The following is a 17,318-nucleotide window of genomic DNA, read 5'->3' on the forward strand; positions in this document are numbered from 1 at the left end:
CAGAGCAGTGAAACAATTTTATAGTAGTGATACTCTCCTATCCTCCAGTTTTCTTCAATATCTGTTTTTTCATTTTTTCTTCATGTTTCTTGGCTCCACGACTGGATGTCTGACATTTGTTTCACGAGTAGCAGAGCTCTGTGGTAGGAGCTTGCGAAAAGGAAGTTGGTCCTTACTCTTCTGTGAGCTGACTGCCACTTGTAAGCCTTCCACAACCCTTTGTAGATTTACTGATCTTGTATACTAGGCTATTTTTCTGTTAGGGTAGTGATTTAAAGTAGGTCCTGGAGGTGCAGAGCTACCAAGAGGTGGTATCTGGAAAGAGCAGAGGGCAAAGCTCCTTTATCTTCTGGCAGCAGTGAGCTGTTAAATCAGATGGAACCGTATCCTTTAATTTCTTTCCAATTCCCTTTCATCTCCCCACTTTTGTTGATGTGACAGACCTGATTTCCCCTGAGTAGCCAAATTCATGTTTGTACTGTGTTTTGACTTTTCAATCTGTTCCCTTTTATGGTAGTATTCTATGTCTAAATCCTGATACTTCAGACTTTATAGCATGCATATTGTACTCATTTGTGCTTCTGAAATGCCTGTATGCTGACTATAATGTGCTTTGATACAGCTTTCAGTACTACAACCATCCTGGGTTTTGTTTTGCAGAGTTACTTTATTTTTAAACACTATTAGTGCAGTCATCTTAGGATTCCTTCCCACCAACAAACCTATTTCATTAATATCCTCCCATGCTCTCAGCTTTTCCAGTGTTTTATCTTGTTCTACAATTCTGTCTACCGTCATTGCAGCTGCCTCTTTTCCTTCAGAGGCTGCTGTTCCCTGACTTCCAAGTGCACTTGTGGTCACCACGTCAGTAACACCTGAAGCACAGTGACAGTACGTGCCTTGTCTTCAGTCATTTTCCTGCTTGTTTTCATGGGCTGTGGAATAATGCCATTATTATTAGCAGATGAAGCTGGTCTCAGATGTCTAAAAATAACTATATTGTTTCTCTGCCTTTCTTGGTGTCTTTTTCATCATCTCCTCTTGTTTCCTACACATTTATTAAATAAAATAGTTAATAACTTACATTTCAATTTCAATGCAAACTAAACTTTTCTCATTGGCAGTAGGTAAACTTTAGTTTACTTGTGCTGCTTTCTCATTTTGATAGCGGGTCCAAAACTTTCTTTAAAACAGTTTGTGAAATTACAGGTCATGAATTTTAAGGAGAGGTTAAGATAAAGGTTGGTTAAATTGTGAGCAATTTCTGTACAAATTTTCATAAATAATAAACAAACCAGTTCCTCTTTTAGATATTGGCACATGGGAACAAAACTTTCATAACCTTCTGTGGTCTAGAAACCACAGAATGTAATATGAATATACGTATAGTAACATAATATTCGTATACTGATCTTCTCCACGATCATAGCAATGTGAGTTATGTTTATTGAAAGATACTTTTCACACTGATTTATCTCAGTTTTAAAAGAGATTTCTGTGAGGTTAACTGTAAAAAGTTTCTCAAAAAATACAGAGCTGGCAGTGTAGTGTCAGTAAGGGTTGGCAGCTATGGAGTTCCCTATAAGGTCCTTCATCAAAGAAAACCTCTGCACATTCCTGCAAGGAATTACAGAGGCAGTTGTCTCTTTCAGACAGCAAAGGTGCCCAGTGGTGAAATTAGTAATTTATCAACCTGCTTTTTTTTTTTCCAGAACGTACTGGGTGTGATCACTTTTGGTTTTCTTTTTTTTTTTTTTTCTTTTTTTTTTTTTTAAACCAGCACTGGGCTTTACCCCACTACTGGCATTAATCCACAAATAGCAGTGATATGATGTAGCAGCTGAGGGAGGTGGTTACCAGATCCTAATTTAGCTGCTGAAACAGTTTGCCCTCTCTCAGAAAGTACATGGCTCTCTGTGGCAGGCTAGAGAACGAAAATCTAGAAAAGAGAGAAAACATAAGAAGAAATAAAAATGTGATGGGTAAACTTTTAGGATTAAACTTAGATTGTAGAAAAGTATACTTAACTTGATTGGTTACATGAATTGGTAATACCAGGGAAAATTGAAATCACAGTCATTACTTTTGCTGTTGGCACAGCAATTGGAATGGTAAACTGGTGACTAGATTACTGCCACGGGATATATAGTGACTAGGGCTTATTTGGAGTAATCACTCTGATACTCTTCCATTTGAATTTGTCCCTTTGTGAACTTTAGGTCAGATTTTGTATATGTTCAGGATTAATATTGAAAAATGTATGTCATTAGGACATTGAGATCATCATAGATAACCAACTTAACAGGAGTTCATGCAGGTCTCCTCCCTACTATGCTAGAAGATCTTGTGAGTTTTGAAAAAGAAGAATAAAATAGTTGTCAGTCAGATGATTTCTGGATGATTTTGTATTCTTGTTGTCTTTATTTCTCAATATATGTCAAATTAGAAAAGGTTGCTGATGAAGCTGCAAGATGAAGTCATGCAGTCAGGTAAATCTGCTTTCCTTTGAGGCTGAAGAAACCTGTCTAGTTTATCCAAGAGTAGGTAAAATTTAAATTAATCCCAGTCTGATGGTACCTGTGCATACTTTCAACTACCAAGTGAACTTTTTAAGTATTTTTTTTATATCCAGCTTTCTCTGATATTGACATAAATGACAACTGATTATTGTTTTATAAAAATTATTTAATGTTTTAAGATTTAATAAAGTATACATATTGTGACTTGTGCAGTCTGCTTGCGTAAGTCTTAAAAAAGAAAATGTCTGAAGTATAGATGCTTTCACTAATTAAAACATCTTATAGTTAAAGTAAATAAATAATCAAGTTTCTTCTAATTTTTTAGACTTTTGATCAAGAAAATACTATGATTCAAGTAGAGGGGCCCACATGGGGTTCAGCTTGCAACATGAAGCTGTTGATGAAAGGTGTTGTCATACAGACTGCAATAATGCAATCCTGTGGTTAGAAGAGAAAGTCTTGGCTAACAGGCACACAGATAATTAAAAGCTACATAAGGCATCTAATGGACATTTTAATAATTAGTCTTGATTTTTGGGAAGAAACATTACAATAAAAGTTTGATATACAGAGGAAGTTTTTAGCTTTGGGCTTTGAGTCTGTCACTAAAATAATTTTATTCAGGGTTAAGCAACATAAGGGTATCATCTGTCTTCTTCATGCATACCAATTTATTTTCTGGTCCTTTGCAATTTTAGTTAGAGATAGAAATGTTATTGTCTTTAATGGAAATGATGATAGCTTTGGTGTTTTTCTGCTCTTTGTTCACTTTGGTTTGGCTTGATTGTTTTTTGTTACTCATGGGAATTCTATCAAAAAGTTACTGAGATGGTTTAGGACTGACGTTGTAGGGAACACTTTGAAGATCTTGCTGTAGTTACCACCATTTAACTAAAGCATCTTTTTTTTGTTCTAATTTGAACTGAAATTACCATTTCAGTAACATCCTTGGAATTAACTGTTAGGATGAAAGCAGCATCTTCTAGGTTTCTGTAGTTTACATTTGATGAACTACATTAGGAACTTTAGGCTTCACCAGCACTAGATTTTGCTGAATTCAGTTCAAATAGAACTCAAAGCATGAGCTTTTACTTTACTACCAGATCAGATATGTAGTCTGAATGAGGAAAAGTATGTTTTATAATTATCAGATGAACATTTAGAGTAGATTATGAATATTTGTAGATGTAAGGATGTTTATATGCAGTAGAAAACTTGGTGGTACGTATGTATGTCCAGGCAATTACATGCATATTTGGATGCAGGTATTTACATAGGTAGGAACTGAGTTCAAAGGCATCATGAAGTTACAAAAAAATTAGGGACTAAGGGATGTCACGGTTTTTAAAGTGTGTTCCAGACCAAGAAATACATCGTTTCAATTGTAGTTCTAGTTCAGAGAGAGAGGGGAAAAAAGTGAAAGCGCACTTAATCACAACTGCAAAGTTTTGGAGTTGTTCTGCAAGTTTGCAAAGTGATATTACAGTTGCAATGATGTAAAAGTCAGTTTCTTCCTGTATTTTTAAACTGTTAGACTTCCGTGTGTTGTGAATTCTGGGCACGTTCTGAGCATAGCTCTGTAATGACTTCTTTAATACCAGTTTGCCGCCATAGGATCTGTGATTTGAGTCATAAAACACATTTAACTATTATTTTCTTTTTTTGCAACATGTAGAATTTGCTTTGATGCACTAAAAGCATTCTCATTAGCAATTATTTGTGGGAGGGGTTTTATTCAGCAGACTAGAAAATTATAATTTCAATTAATACACTGCTGTTGGTGTCATTAGTAGTATTTTTCTGGGCATTTGACAAAATGTTGATGTGAAAAAGGAAGCAGGAGAATTAGAAGAGAACTGTTTTGGGGCGGGGGGAGAAAGTTAGCAGAAGAGTACAACTTATTTTCTTTTAAACTTTCACTTATTGGAAAAGTAGGTGGAATTTGTAGTTATACCTAGTACTGTTTTACCATGAGGCATTCTCTGTGCATTTCTTATCTTCGTGTTGTCTTTTGCATTCAAAGTGATGTATTCCTGCCTTAGTCTTTTTCAGTAGTTTTAAACAAAACCATTTGTAAGAGAGCAAACTCTTCGTAAGCGCTTACTGTCATTGCTATGTGCTGAATTTGTTGTCTCATCTTCAATATTTGAGATGAATGGACACTCAACCTTTACTTAATGAATTCTGATTTAAAGCCTACTGTTGGCCTTTGCTTTTTACAAATTCAGTCATTTGTTTGTTATACTGATTTTGGCAACTGTAGCTCTTTCAAAATATAAATAAAACAAAAAAGCACACTATTCAGGAATATTAAATAGGAAATGGAATTACCTAATGGTTAGGCATATAAAGCACCGTGGTCTGTGTAACTTTTAGAGCAGCTGCCAATGAGTTCTATCACCTGAAAGTATTGCCATCAAAGAAATAGTTGAATGCTGAAATGCTAAAATGCTGATTTTTTTTTTTTTTTTTTAGCCACTTCTGATTGATTTCTAATGATGCTGTTAAGTTTTGAGAATTTTAGTGCTTGAATTGCCCACTGTTACTTCAACTTCAATAGATTTTTAAAAACTTTGATCACTTTTATTCAAAAAATCGGTTGGATAACTTATTTTTTTAATTAAAAACTTAATAATTTTAATAACTTCAAATAACTTAGATTTTGAACTTAACTTCATAACATAAAATAGTTTGTAGACCAAAGATCCATCTAGCTTCTCCTAGGACTAGTGTGGATGCTTCTGGAATGGTAGAGAGCAGGACAAGCGAGTAGTCATACTCTGCAACACGTACTGTTTTGCATCTCCGTTGCTTCTGGGTCAAAGCACTTGGGCTTTGTCAGAGAAGAAGGCCAAGTTCCCCTCATCAACTAAAAAGAGAAACTTCTTTGTTTAGCTGGGTAATTCATGTGAGAGGATGACTGGTTCCAAACATACATATTTCTAAAAAGAGAACTTTTAATCCTAATGAGTTTCTCATGTGGCTTTACTGTAGCTGTACAAAAAGACTGTCTGTCTAGAATATCTAGATTTTGTTCACCTCTCTTAGGCTGACTCTGGGCAGTGCTAGATAAACTGATGCAGATGCAAGTGATTAGGACTGTAGTTACCATCAGCAGTAGCTTGTATCTGCTTGCACTGTGTCCTCTCCTTTAACTGGGCAGGGGTTATTGCCCCTCAGTCTTGTACAGTAAAATATTTCTTGTTAACCCAACCTTTTGCCATTTAGTTAAGTTAGAGGATTTATTGTTTTGGGGATTTCTGGGGTGTGGGGAGGAGTCTTGCTAACTAGTGAGCTGACCTCGTAAACCTGAAGATTGCTAATTGATGTTTGATTTCCCAAAGTCAGTAGTGGCCCACTTGTCTAACGACATCCTTGCTCAACTGATTTGAAGTCAAATTATGGGTCTACTACCTGCTTGCTTTCTGAGGGCTTACATGGTCAAGTGATGAGTTAAAGCGCTTTCCAATCATCTCAAAAGTGCTTGAGAAGTGAAAGATAAAGTTAATGGTAACAGTTATTTTTCAAAAAGAGGATAAGTATTTTCAGATATTTTGCTTTTTGTACTCAGGCTGCCAAAGACACAAAGTAAAGATGTATTTCCAGTAGGGATGAAATTACATGTAGAAAGTAATTGGCTTAAAGTCCAATATTTAAGTACCTAAATGAAAACCATTCGTAGGAATTGTTTTTCATCTGTCGCTCTTGAGGCTTTTGTTACTGATTGCTTAGCACACATACTTTCCATCATATCGTTGGAAGATTTTCAAGATGGTATATAGTGTTTTAGTATACTATTAGTGACTGTTAATGGAGAGCAATTAAGATGTCCTCTGTCTTAAAGAAATGGCGTACAAGCATCTTGCATCTTTCAGTAACAAGTCATCTAGTTTAAACAAGCTCAATCAGTTTGATTTTCCCTTCCAGATCTAGGACTTCCTTTCAGTCTGTTGTTCTGCTGCTCAAGACCCATCTTTCAGATAATTGCATCAACTGACACATGCAAGAGTGTATGTGGCCTAGAAAAAGAACTATGCAACTTGTCACTTAATGTATACACACACAAAGAATGAGCAATCACTGAGCTTAATTATAATTCTTTCCCTCCCAAGTCTTCCATCCCAGTTTGAGTTTGTTGTGGCTGGGAATACTTTAGTGACATCCTTTATTATTAAGCGATTATATATAATAAAGAACTATCTAAATCCTTAACTGTTTTGTTGTTCCAGCAGTTCATACAGCACATGAACATCCTAGTGCAAAGTATACTGAATCTGGTGCAGTGTGCAATGAAATTTAGTAAGCCTACTATCTTTATTGACAGCATCAACAAAGAGAGCATTGTGGATGTAGAAGGCGTTGTGAGGAAAGCACATCAGAAAATTGGAGGTTGTACTCAGCAAGACGTTGAGCTGCATGTTCAAAGGGTAATTTTTTTGAGAAAACTGAGCGCTGGTTAATTGTTTGAGAAATTATCTGTCCTATCTAGTCTGTCTTTTTACATTTATAAACCTTGTAAGTAAGCGGTCCAATACCAGAGAAATAATACTGCTTTAAACTACGAACTTTGATATATAATACATAAACATGAAACATCCCTGTTTTTAAAAGATTTGATTTTTACCTGCCACTTGAAGTACGCTAGCAAGTAAAATAGAGAATCTCACTGGAACAATTTGGCTAAGAGTGCTTGTCATTTTGTTTTGATTCTTAACTGCAGCAGGTACTGTAATGCAAGACAGAAGTTTCTTCTATATCAGGGAGTTACTATCTTCCCCTTAGTGAAATGGAGTGGAATACATAACTCTCAGCTGAAGGAAAGTACTGGCTTAACAATAGGGGAGCTCTTGAAATCTAAATTTTCCATAGCTTGTGCCATAGGGCTGGAGGAAGCGTAGCTTTATAGTTTATTTAAATAGAATGTGTATTTAAACCTTTATGCAGTATATTCTTCATCTAAAGGTGTTCAGCCAATATACAAACTGTATGTTTACAGAACTACTGAAACACAGTCACTTCAACAGTAGAGTACAATAGCTATTATAGTTGTAGTAGTAAGGTAAATTTAAGTTAACAGCATTATGGAAATCATGCACATATGACTAGCCTGTATGTCAAGGTGCCTTTCTCTGACTGTGCTTTTTCAGTCAAATGAATTACCAGTCTGAAATGGCTCTTTCAGCTCCAGTTAGGTGGTAAGTAAAACAGTACTTTAACAACAGAGAGAATGAGAAGATCTGGCTGCAAGCTGAACCTAAAACTGAAATCTTGTAGTTCCAGACCTGACATTAGTGCGAGTAGGCTTGTCCTGTAGGCAGTGTGTACTTGTTCAACTCAGTGTTTTTTTTACTCCCTGGGAAAAAAAATAAACATCTTTCCAAAGGAAAATCAGATTTAAGCACTTTGAGTATTATTGTGAGAATCCACCCATGTATCTTGGCTATATGAATAAAATCACAGTCTTCCAGCTAACAGCCTATGCAAACACTGTTTCATGTTTATGCCAAAAATATCCTTTTGTAAATCACACCTCCTTTTGTGAGCTGAAGTTCATGTTATTTTTGTTCTTCTCACTTTCAGATCTATGTGATCAGTTTAGCTGAACCCCGACTCCCCTTACAGCTGGATGATGCTGTTCGTCCAGAAGTGGAAGGCGAAGAGGTGAAAACTTTGCATCTTCAAATATGTTTTCCTATATCTGTAATTGAAGAAAGGCATGAAAACCTGGCATTTCCTTCATGCAGTGCTTTTGGGGTTTTGTTAGGCTTGCATTTTACTTCCCTTATATTTCTCCAGAACTATGTTAGAAATTTCTATAGCTTTCTTCTCTACTGAACTGCAGTAGAAAAACAAAACCAGAGGGCTTGAAGTCTTGCGTTTGTGTTGTTGATCCTCTTAGCTGGTTTCTGCCTGTGACCACTGGGAAGTTATACCTTAAGCCTTGCTACACTGGCAGTTTATTGTATGATCTTCAGACTGATCTGGAAGTTCTGAATTCAGAAGTAACCCTGTTTTTTTTTTAACCAAAAGATGTTTTTCTCTACTAATCTTTTTTAGGTGTTAATATTCATTATGTATTTTTTGCACAACTGTTTAGGATGGAAGAGCTACTGTAAACCAAGACACAAGACTGGACAACAGAGTCATTGATCTGAGGGTAAGCAATATGCTTTGTTATGTGCTTACCTGCAAGCATTGATTGTCCACACCGCTCATATCCATGAAGCAATAAAGCAGTGGATTTGATGGAAATGTTTTGTTGGCCAGAGGGAAAACTAAACAATTTTTTACTAAACTAAACATGTTTTTCAATTTGTGAGTGACATTGTGAGAACTCAGTTTCATCTACATGTGGACATGCAAACAACAGAAAAAAAAAAAAAAAAAAAAAAAAAGCAACTTTCCTGACATTCATGAGAGATTCACTTACTAGTCGTTTAAAGGTGAACATTTAGAATTTGGCATGTGGCCATCTACAGCTGTTTTTTTTTTTTATTTCCAGAAGTCAAAGGTGACTGAATAAAGACAATTTGGAGACAACATTTCTTCTCAAGTATAGTACCAGACAGTGTAGTAAGAGCTCTGTTTTGAAATACAGGATGGAAATTTTGAACTTAACATATAGCTGAGGTGCTGTAATGCATCTCTTGCAAGTGAAATTGTAGCAGGCTGTCACGCCAGTCTCATTGTTTGTTTCTTCTACCCATTTTTTTTTTCTATCTGGAATACTTTTCTTTGCAGCTTTCTGCTAGTTAATATACTTCCCAAATACTTACTGTTTCTGATCAGCAATAAAAAAAAATTGCAGAACTGTTCTTTAAAAAATAAAAATAGCAACACTAAACACATAATTAACTAACTGCAGCCCTGTTGACGTGACTTTTTCTGGTCACGTTTCTTTTTGTCATACTTGGCTCTCCATGATACAATTTTAATTAGCTTTTCATTGAATGATGAGTGTGCTTAGCTTGTTTTTATGGTCTTTCTAGTACTGTCTTCAAAATTAGGATTATGGTAGCTTCTCAGTAAACCAATCCATGGGCCTGGGAAATAAAAAAGTCATTTATTTATTGGAAAATGTAGAAAAGTTCTGGGACTGAGGTGCTTAAAGCATTTGAACATACGATCTCTATTTCAGCAACTAAAACTACTTGTGCAAATTGTTTTATTTGGATCAATGCTAATGGCTTTTCACCTGACCTTATCATGTGTGATACTTAGCAGCTTCGATTTGTAATTACTTTTCAGGATATTTAGTATCTCATTATATTAGTTTTTTTGTCTTTGTTTTAAGTCTTTCACAGAAAGAATTCTGTACTAGTGAGAAATATTTAAAGGATTGTCACATTATGGTGATGGTAAGGCAGTTTTCTAAATTGAAGGTAGAACTCTGGGATCTTAAAAAGTAAAGTTTCACTTGAGCTTCTGATGATGCAGAAAAATGCTGAACAACACGCCAGAGAAACTTAAGAAAACTCTTTAAATGAATGAAATACCTGTATGATAAACTGAAAAGAGCTTTGAACCCTGAAAAGAAGAGAGAATTAATACAAATGGATATAACATGAAAATAATAGCTGAAAATAATGGCATGAAAACTATGTCAGGTGAGAGCATCTGTGGAGTAAAACCTGAGAAGGTATCTAGTAATGGAAAAAGAAGGAAGACTGTAATGCCAGAGTAAATACAAGAGATGAAACAAAGAGATGGGCTAAAATTCTTCCATCCCTAGACATAGCCAGTAGTTCAGCAGGACTCTCCAAATACTTCTGATGTATCTGCCAATAAATAAGTTGTCACCAGTCTACTTGGAGGGTGCAACTTCTGACCTAAGTGGATCCTTCTTTCTTTTCTAAATTATATGACTGTAGACGATTCTGATGCTTGGGGGACATGGCTTAGTGGGTGCTGTTGGTAGTAGGGTGATGTTTGGACCAGATTATCATGAAGGTCTCTTCTAACCTTAATGATTCTATGATTATGGTACAGCCTAACCATTGTCAGTATCCCATTTATTCAGCAATTACTGTTTGGCCCCTCATTTTGAGGTCTGAACCTTAACTCTGTCTTCTGTAGAAGCCATTTTTCTCCATATTTCCAACAGCTACTGGATAAAGATGCTAAACAGCTGTTTCTTTTCATGCTAAAAGGGAATTCAGATTAAGTTTTTACTAAACTAATGGAAGGGTGAAATATCAAATTTCAGAGCCTTATATATGTCTTGTTCTCTGCTTGTTCCTGTGGCTGGATGTAACCTGGCCACAGCTTCCCCTTGATTAGGGTTAGTTATCTATTCTGCCTTCCTTCTACGTGTAGAAAAAGTTCCCGTGTCTGCCTGTGTCACATTTTTGTGTCTTCTGTTGCTTACTTCATTCTTTGTTTCAGAACAAAGGTTATTTTGGGTAGGCTCATGCCTAATCATATGTTTGCTTTCTCTGTTCTGCAGGAGCTATGCTTGTGCAAAAGAGGATTCTAAGTAGTTATGTGTTTTGTTTTTTTTTTTTTTAAAGGGGAGAGCTGATAAAGCAGAAAAAGTGTTTAATGCAGAAAGGGAAAATCCCAGTGAGAACAGATGTACTAATATATATGTGCACATTCAAAGTACTGTATGCACACAAGCAAGGAAAAGAAGGCAGTTCATCCTTCAAAATAACTTTAAAAGAAAAAAAAATTCCTGACAAGTAGTAATTGATTTTCAGTACTGAAGCTGTAGTACAAGTGGGACTTCAGAGAGCCCCCAGTGTTTCAAATGTACTGTGTAAGTTACATTCTAAGGAGGATTAGGCATGATGTATTAAAAGCTCACAGGGGTATCTGAAATCATTGTTAGCTACTTTGTTCCTCCATACCTCTTCTTTCTGGTACAACCAAATCATGGGCGCCAGGGAAGAAATGTTAACAGAACAGTTCTGATGGAGATGCTGTGATGATCTGTGCTTGCAGGTGCGGGAGGAAGTCCAACCACAGATGTGCCATCTAGTTCTGGTTTCCTTAGCGCCCCAATTTTTTAAGGAAGAAGGAGGTCATTGAATATAAAAAATAAAGATACTGATTTAACAAACTGAAGATTTAGACTAAATGCATGTACCTTGGCTAGACATGGACTAAAAAAATCCTTAGCATGGAACTAAAATTACATTTGTCCATTTAATACAATCTTTAAAGTAGTTTAGTAGTGATTTATCTAATCTTAAGTAGTGATTAACGGTGAGTTCTTTGGGTGGGATGAAATCATGATGAAGTGGAGCTGTAAAACTTGCATAAATGAAAGGAGCTGGTTTTCAGAAAAAACAAACAAACAAACAAACAAACAAAAAAACAACAACAAACAACAACTTTCCAAGGAATGATGACTTAGGTAGAATCTTCCTGATGAGTTAACTCATAAAATACAGATCCCATAATTATAGAGTTAGAAAAACTGAGGGTCTAGTGTCAAGAGAGATGGTGTGAATGAAGAGGAGTCCTTGTACAGATCAGATATCCTTTAACTTAGCCACAGGTGACTGTGAGGAAACTGCTGCTGACCTAAGTATCCGTTTTTCATGATATCTTAATGGAGTTCAAGTATTTGATTCTGTATACATTTCCTTTATAGCTCCTTCTTGGAACAAGTAAAAAAAGTAAACTAGAGTACTGATGGTATTTTTAAATCTCTACTTTCTGCTGTGCTAAAGTTTGACTGCAGTATTCAGTGACTTATCATATATGTAAGAACACCTACAGAAATTGTTAAACAGACATTTCGTGAAGATTAGTGGTAAGCAAAAAGCAATAAAGACAAGGCATCAAGTGAAACACTGTTTTTTGGATTTTGCTTCCTAGTATGTCTTGCTCTGAATTAAAAACCAATTCAGGTTCATTGGGTTTTAACAATGTCCTGACTGATGTCCTTGCTCTGGCTTATTTTTTGATGTCCAGCAGGGTTTTTATCTTAATGGTATCTGTCTGCATTTGGCTTGAATTATATGCATTTAGTGGTCCTGATGCTATAATTATGTCTGCTAATGCACAGCTCACTGAGACCAAAGCGTAGTCCTTTTAGAGTCAATATTATCTTGTTTAAACTGCTCAGGGTAGTGCATAACCATTAAACCTGTATGTTTAGTAGTTTATGGATGTCAGACTGTTATGTGATAGTGCTGTTCATTGATCTTAATGTAGTTTGGTTTTTCAAAATACTTGATTACTTTAAGCTTGATTTCATTGTGTTGAATTCAATTTACTCATTGCAAAAGCTGTAGTTTTCCTGACTGACTTAAAGCTATAATGAACAACCTGATATACAGCTTGTTTTATTGTGTGTAGTGATTTGGCTGTGATGACATAACACACTCCCAGTCTCTTAGGCAAACTTCACGTTCACATCTTTCTGTTGTACTATAAACTGATACTGAATGTGAATGAAACAATTGATTTCAACCACTTAGGATTTACCTTAAGTAACAATCTTTTAATCCTGGTTTCCTAGCAAAATAATCCTGGTTTCCTAGCAAAAACTTGATTCCTCACATATAAGATAAAGGATTTGGGAAATTATTTACCTTATTTAAAATAATGTATGTTATTTGAAACAATAGTTGACATTATTTTCCCTTTTTGTTTAGCCCATAGTATGTATTAGTGATTGTGATAGAAGATAGGTAGCTACAGCAGGCAAACAAAAATGTAAAAAGTGCAGAACAAATTCCATGGCTGATGTGCGTAAAACAAAATTCACAGCTTTGCACATCTATGCCTCAGTCACACCTCTTAGAGATACAATCATGTAAGGTGTTAACTGCCCTCGATTCTTCTGAAACATATTCATCTCTGACTTACATAACTGCAATTATTTTAATGTTGCAGATTGTGTTAAATAGAATTTGATAATTGTTTTTATAGTTGTACAGTGTTAAGCTACTCTGTTCTAATATCATTTCCCTTTATAGCATTTAAATACTAAACACAGTGAAGTTATGATGAAAACTTGTATTTCAGCACTCATAGAATCATTAAGGTTGGAAGAGACCTCCAAGATCATCTGGTCCAACTGTAAGCTATTGTTAGCTAAACATCTTTTCTGCTTTGATTATTAGAAATAACAAATTTTCTTGTGAAATAAATTCTGCTGACCAAGTTTAGACATCAACACTGTTAACAGCAACAACATTTAAGTGGCATAAGTTTGTTTCAGTTTCTGCTTCACACTTGAAGGATCATTTACTGTCTTTGTCATTGTCTCAGACAAGAATTTCCCAGTATATAAGGGGAAGAGTTTATATTAGAGTAAACACCACAGGAAAAGAATGCCATAGTGAAATGTTGTTTGAGACAAAGGTAAAAATCGATTCGCTTTGACAGCTGTCTCTGCCTTCAGATTGTTATGTTTGCAGCTAAGTGTGGTATCTCAAATGGGAACTGTTACCTACCAGTATAACCAGACCTCATAACACACATACCAGTGTCTCAGTTAAAGACAACAGCATGAATTATTTTCTTCAGATAAATTTAGTCTCTTTTTGTCCCAAACATTCCAGTGCAGAGGACATAATTGGATCCAAAAAAATTGCTTTGTGTAGACACATATTTAAAATCTTTGGAAAGTTGTAGTTTGAGGTCATCCGTTTGACTCCACTGCGTGTTGATAGATGCACTTCTTTAGGAGTTTATCTCAACTGTCTTCTTGGCCTCTTTAATTCTTGCAAGGAGACTGACTGCAGGATCATATACTCAACAGTTACCCTTCTGGCAGTCTCTGAATGAATGAGCACTGAAGCTCAGTTACCTTTGGTAGTAAGAAGAGTGGTCTTGTCAGATGTAATTTGATGTGTGGAGAATTGCTGCTTGTTCTTTTCTTGGTCTATAGTTAAAGCAAAAGCTTCAGTGTGTCCAGACCAATGAATTTGGCTGTTTTCATAAGCATTATTTTTTAAGATAGTTTATCATTACAGATGGGATTGGGAAGACAGTGTCTTTGCTCTGCATCCTCACTAAGGCAAAGGGTTGTTACTACCTGGCAAAGTATTATTAGTAGAGGTGTGTTAGTTATTTACCAGCTGTGTTTTTGTGCACACCTCTAGGCTTCAGAGCAAGTAATTGCTCTCAGATTGGGCTTAGCACATCACCATTTCTCTTTTTCCTGAGAGTGTATACCTTAGTACTATTCCTACCTGCTCTGGCATGGAGCTGGTGCTGGTTCATAAGAAGGATAGAGGAGTCGTTGTTACTGTCCTACCTTAAGTAATTGTTGCACGTTTTGTTTCTTAATTTTTTTTAAAGCTTGTGTACTTTATCAAAAACTGTATTGGTAAACCCAAATGTGACTGTTTGGGTTGTAATTTCTTGTAAAATCTCTTTCAGCTTCTAAATGGGAGATAGTTAAATAGATATATGCATATGTAAAATGTGTATTTATTATATCCCTTTGAATCATTTGGGTGCTTTGATATAACGCTACCACAAATTACACACCCAGCTTGGGCTACCTTTCTGGTCCTAGCATATGTCTGACTCTGGGAGACCTGTGGAAAAAAGGTGAAAAAGTTTGAGGGTGCTTTTGTAACTGTTGCTCAAAACCTCATTTCCTTCATTTTGAAAGCAGTAAGAGTAGTGGCTGTGGTTAATGCTATCAGACAGCGAGAGCTGCTAGCAATTATTGACTAGGCTCAGCCCCTTACACTCCTGAGATACCAGTCTGCTAAAATTGCAGATAACTCCAAATTACTACAAATATGCAGTATTACAGTTTTCTTTCAGTTTTTCAGTTAGGTGCTATCTTCATCTCCCAGAGATGATAAATGTAGATTTATTTCAACATATCCACTAACTGACTGTCTAAATTTGGGTGCTTATGTATTTTGTTTTGACTGCGTTCTTTTGTTTTGTGGTTTGGTAGGAGTCATGTGAAAAAGCCCACAAGGCTCTCCTTACCCTAACTGACAAGTAGGGTACCTTGCAGAAAGGAGAAGTAAACAGTGCTGTGACGCAGGTTGTCGTAAAGAAATGTTTTCTAAGTTGTTTGCAGGAATTCGTTAGGTTCTGTCTACGTTTGTAGGTTGCTAACTGCCAGTTCTTAAATGCTGCAAGCACAAAATCAGATACGGGTTCAGTGCTGACGTGTTGCAGTGCTTTGAGCATTTGCTAAGGGATTTTTTTCTTCACACTAAAACCCAAGAGCGTTCAAAGAACGTTTAGTGTAGATATTTGTTAACCAGATAAGTGGCTTACCTGTGTCATGTGCATAAACAAGCAGAAGCTGATCAGTTCAGGTTTTCAGCTAAATGTACTTCTGAAGTAAACTTGGAAAGGACAGAAAAACTGCAGTTCATGTGATTAGGTGCTACGTGGACTGTTAAATGCTGTTGGGGGTTCAGACCTTCTTTTGAGGATGTTTTTGTGCCTGTGTCATATGTGGTTAGCACGTGACTGGTTTTACGTGACAAACATGTATTCTGTAGTCTTTAGTAGGCACAAACATTTTGACCTTATGTAAGTAAGGGCTTTGCTCTTATCATGCATGGTATATGGCTGCAACTGTTCTAGCTAAGTGTGCTGAAAGCTTTTTAATAGGTTTAGTGTTTTTATTCAATTTTTTACTATAAAACCTTTATTTGCAGAAGCATAACTTATAAATCAGTGTTTAAATGTTGAATTGACCATAATGCCTCCTTTATAACAGAATATGCTGTAAACTGAAATGAGGAGTTTCTGTTGTTTCCATCCCTATTTCTTCTTGTGTATTAAATAATTACTAAACTGCACTTTTCTCTGTTTAAGCAAATACAACAGCCTACCGTTCCTAAGAGAATAAATGTAGTTTATATTGTTCTGACAGCTGTACAGAAAAAGCAACAGAGTTGGGAAAATTAAACTAACTTAGGATTCTTTATTTTATCTTCTCTTTATAGACCTCCACCAGTCAGGCAGTTTTCTGCCTTCAGTCTGGTATTTGTCAGCTTTTCAGAGAAACTCTCATTCGCAAAGGATTTGTGGAAATTCAGACTCCCAAAATCATTTCAGGTATTGTATATTTGATCCAGGAGCTATAGATCTGCTTCCTTTATATTTGCTCAGTGTACCTATCTGCTAAAAATTTGGTAACTACTTTATTAACAAAAAAAATAAAATTGTATTTCTCATTTAGATAACAAACAAACAAATTTAGACAACCTAACAAACAAAGGAAGTATGGAAGTTGTTCTTCATTCTTCTCCTGTCTTTGGATGCTAAAAGATTGATAAGACAAATTCTGTATATACCTGACTTACGTATTTGGCAGTACCTTCAAAGTTTTAATTTGTTTAAATATGGATGCCTGATCATATACATTGGTCTTCAGATTAGTGTTCTTAGTGTTGAGTCTAAAATTCCATTCCCAGTATTGAAATAAAAAATTCTAAATGAGACTAAAAGCAGCTTGCATCATAAAGAAGCTACAACAAACACACCATGGTATAACATGATGCCACTGTATAAAGTGTGTCACTTCTGTACCGATGAACAGATGGCTGGATGGAGGATTGGTAGTATCATTTTCCTGTTAGTATGGTCCAAAGGTTTTAGCCTGACTAAAAGTCTGGCTGTGTTGATTTTGCTTCTGATTCTGTTGCTGATCTGTTATATTGTCAAAATCCATGATTTACAGGTGGATGTTTTTTCTTCAATCTTATTGGTGTGCTTTTAGATGTTATTGATGTCACTAAGACATGTAAAACATTACTGGAGGGTAGAATGTTTGTATTATTCTCATTGTATGTGCTCATGGTATGCATTCCGTTTGCCTACTGCGTTTTACACCTCTGTATTTATATTTTTGAA

General features: G+C 35.8%; 1 protein-coding gene across 1 annotated transcript in view; it reads left to right on the forward strand.

Moving 5' to 3' along the window:
- The window catches only part of DARS1 (aspartyl-tRNA synthetase 1), a 39,500-nt gene that overhangs the window by 12,971 nt on the left and 9,211 nt on the right, over positions 1-17,318 (forward strand). Inside the window, exons 5-8 of the mRNA XM_082763004.1 lie at positions 6,844-6,946; positions 8,100-8,180; positions 8,617-8,676; positions 16,409-16,520. Of these exons, the coding sequence (XP_082619130.1) occupies positions 6,844-6,946; positions 8,100-8,180; positions 8,617-8,676; positions 16,409-16,520 (356 nt within the window). The remainder of the gene's footprint in view (positions 1-6,843; positions 6,947-8,099; positions 8,181-8,616; positions 8,677-16,408; positions 16,521-17,318) is intronic.

This window comes from Aythya marila, assembly GCF_965140915.1.
Source record: "Aythya marila genome assembly, chromosome: 6".
NCBI classification, from domain to species: Eukaryota; Metazoa; Chordata; class Aves; order Anseriformes; family Anatidae; genus Aythya; species Aythya marila.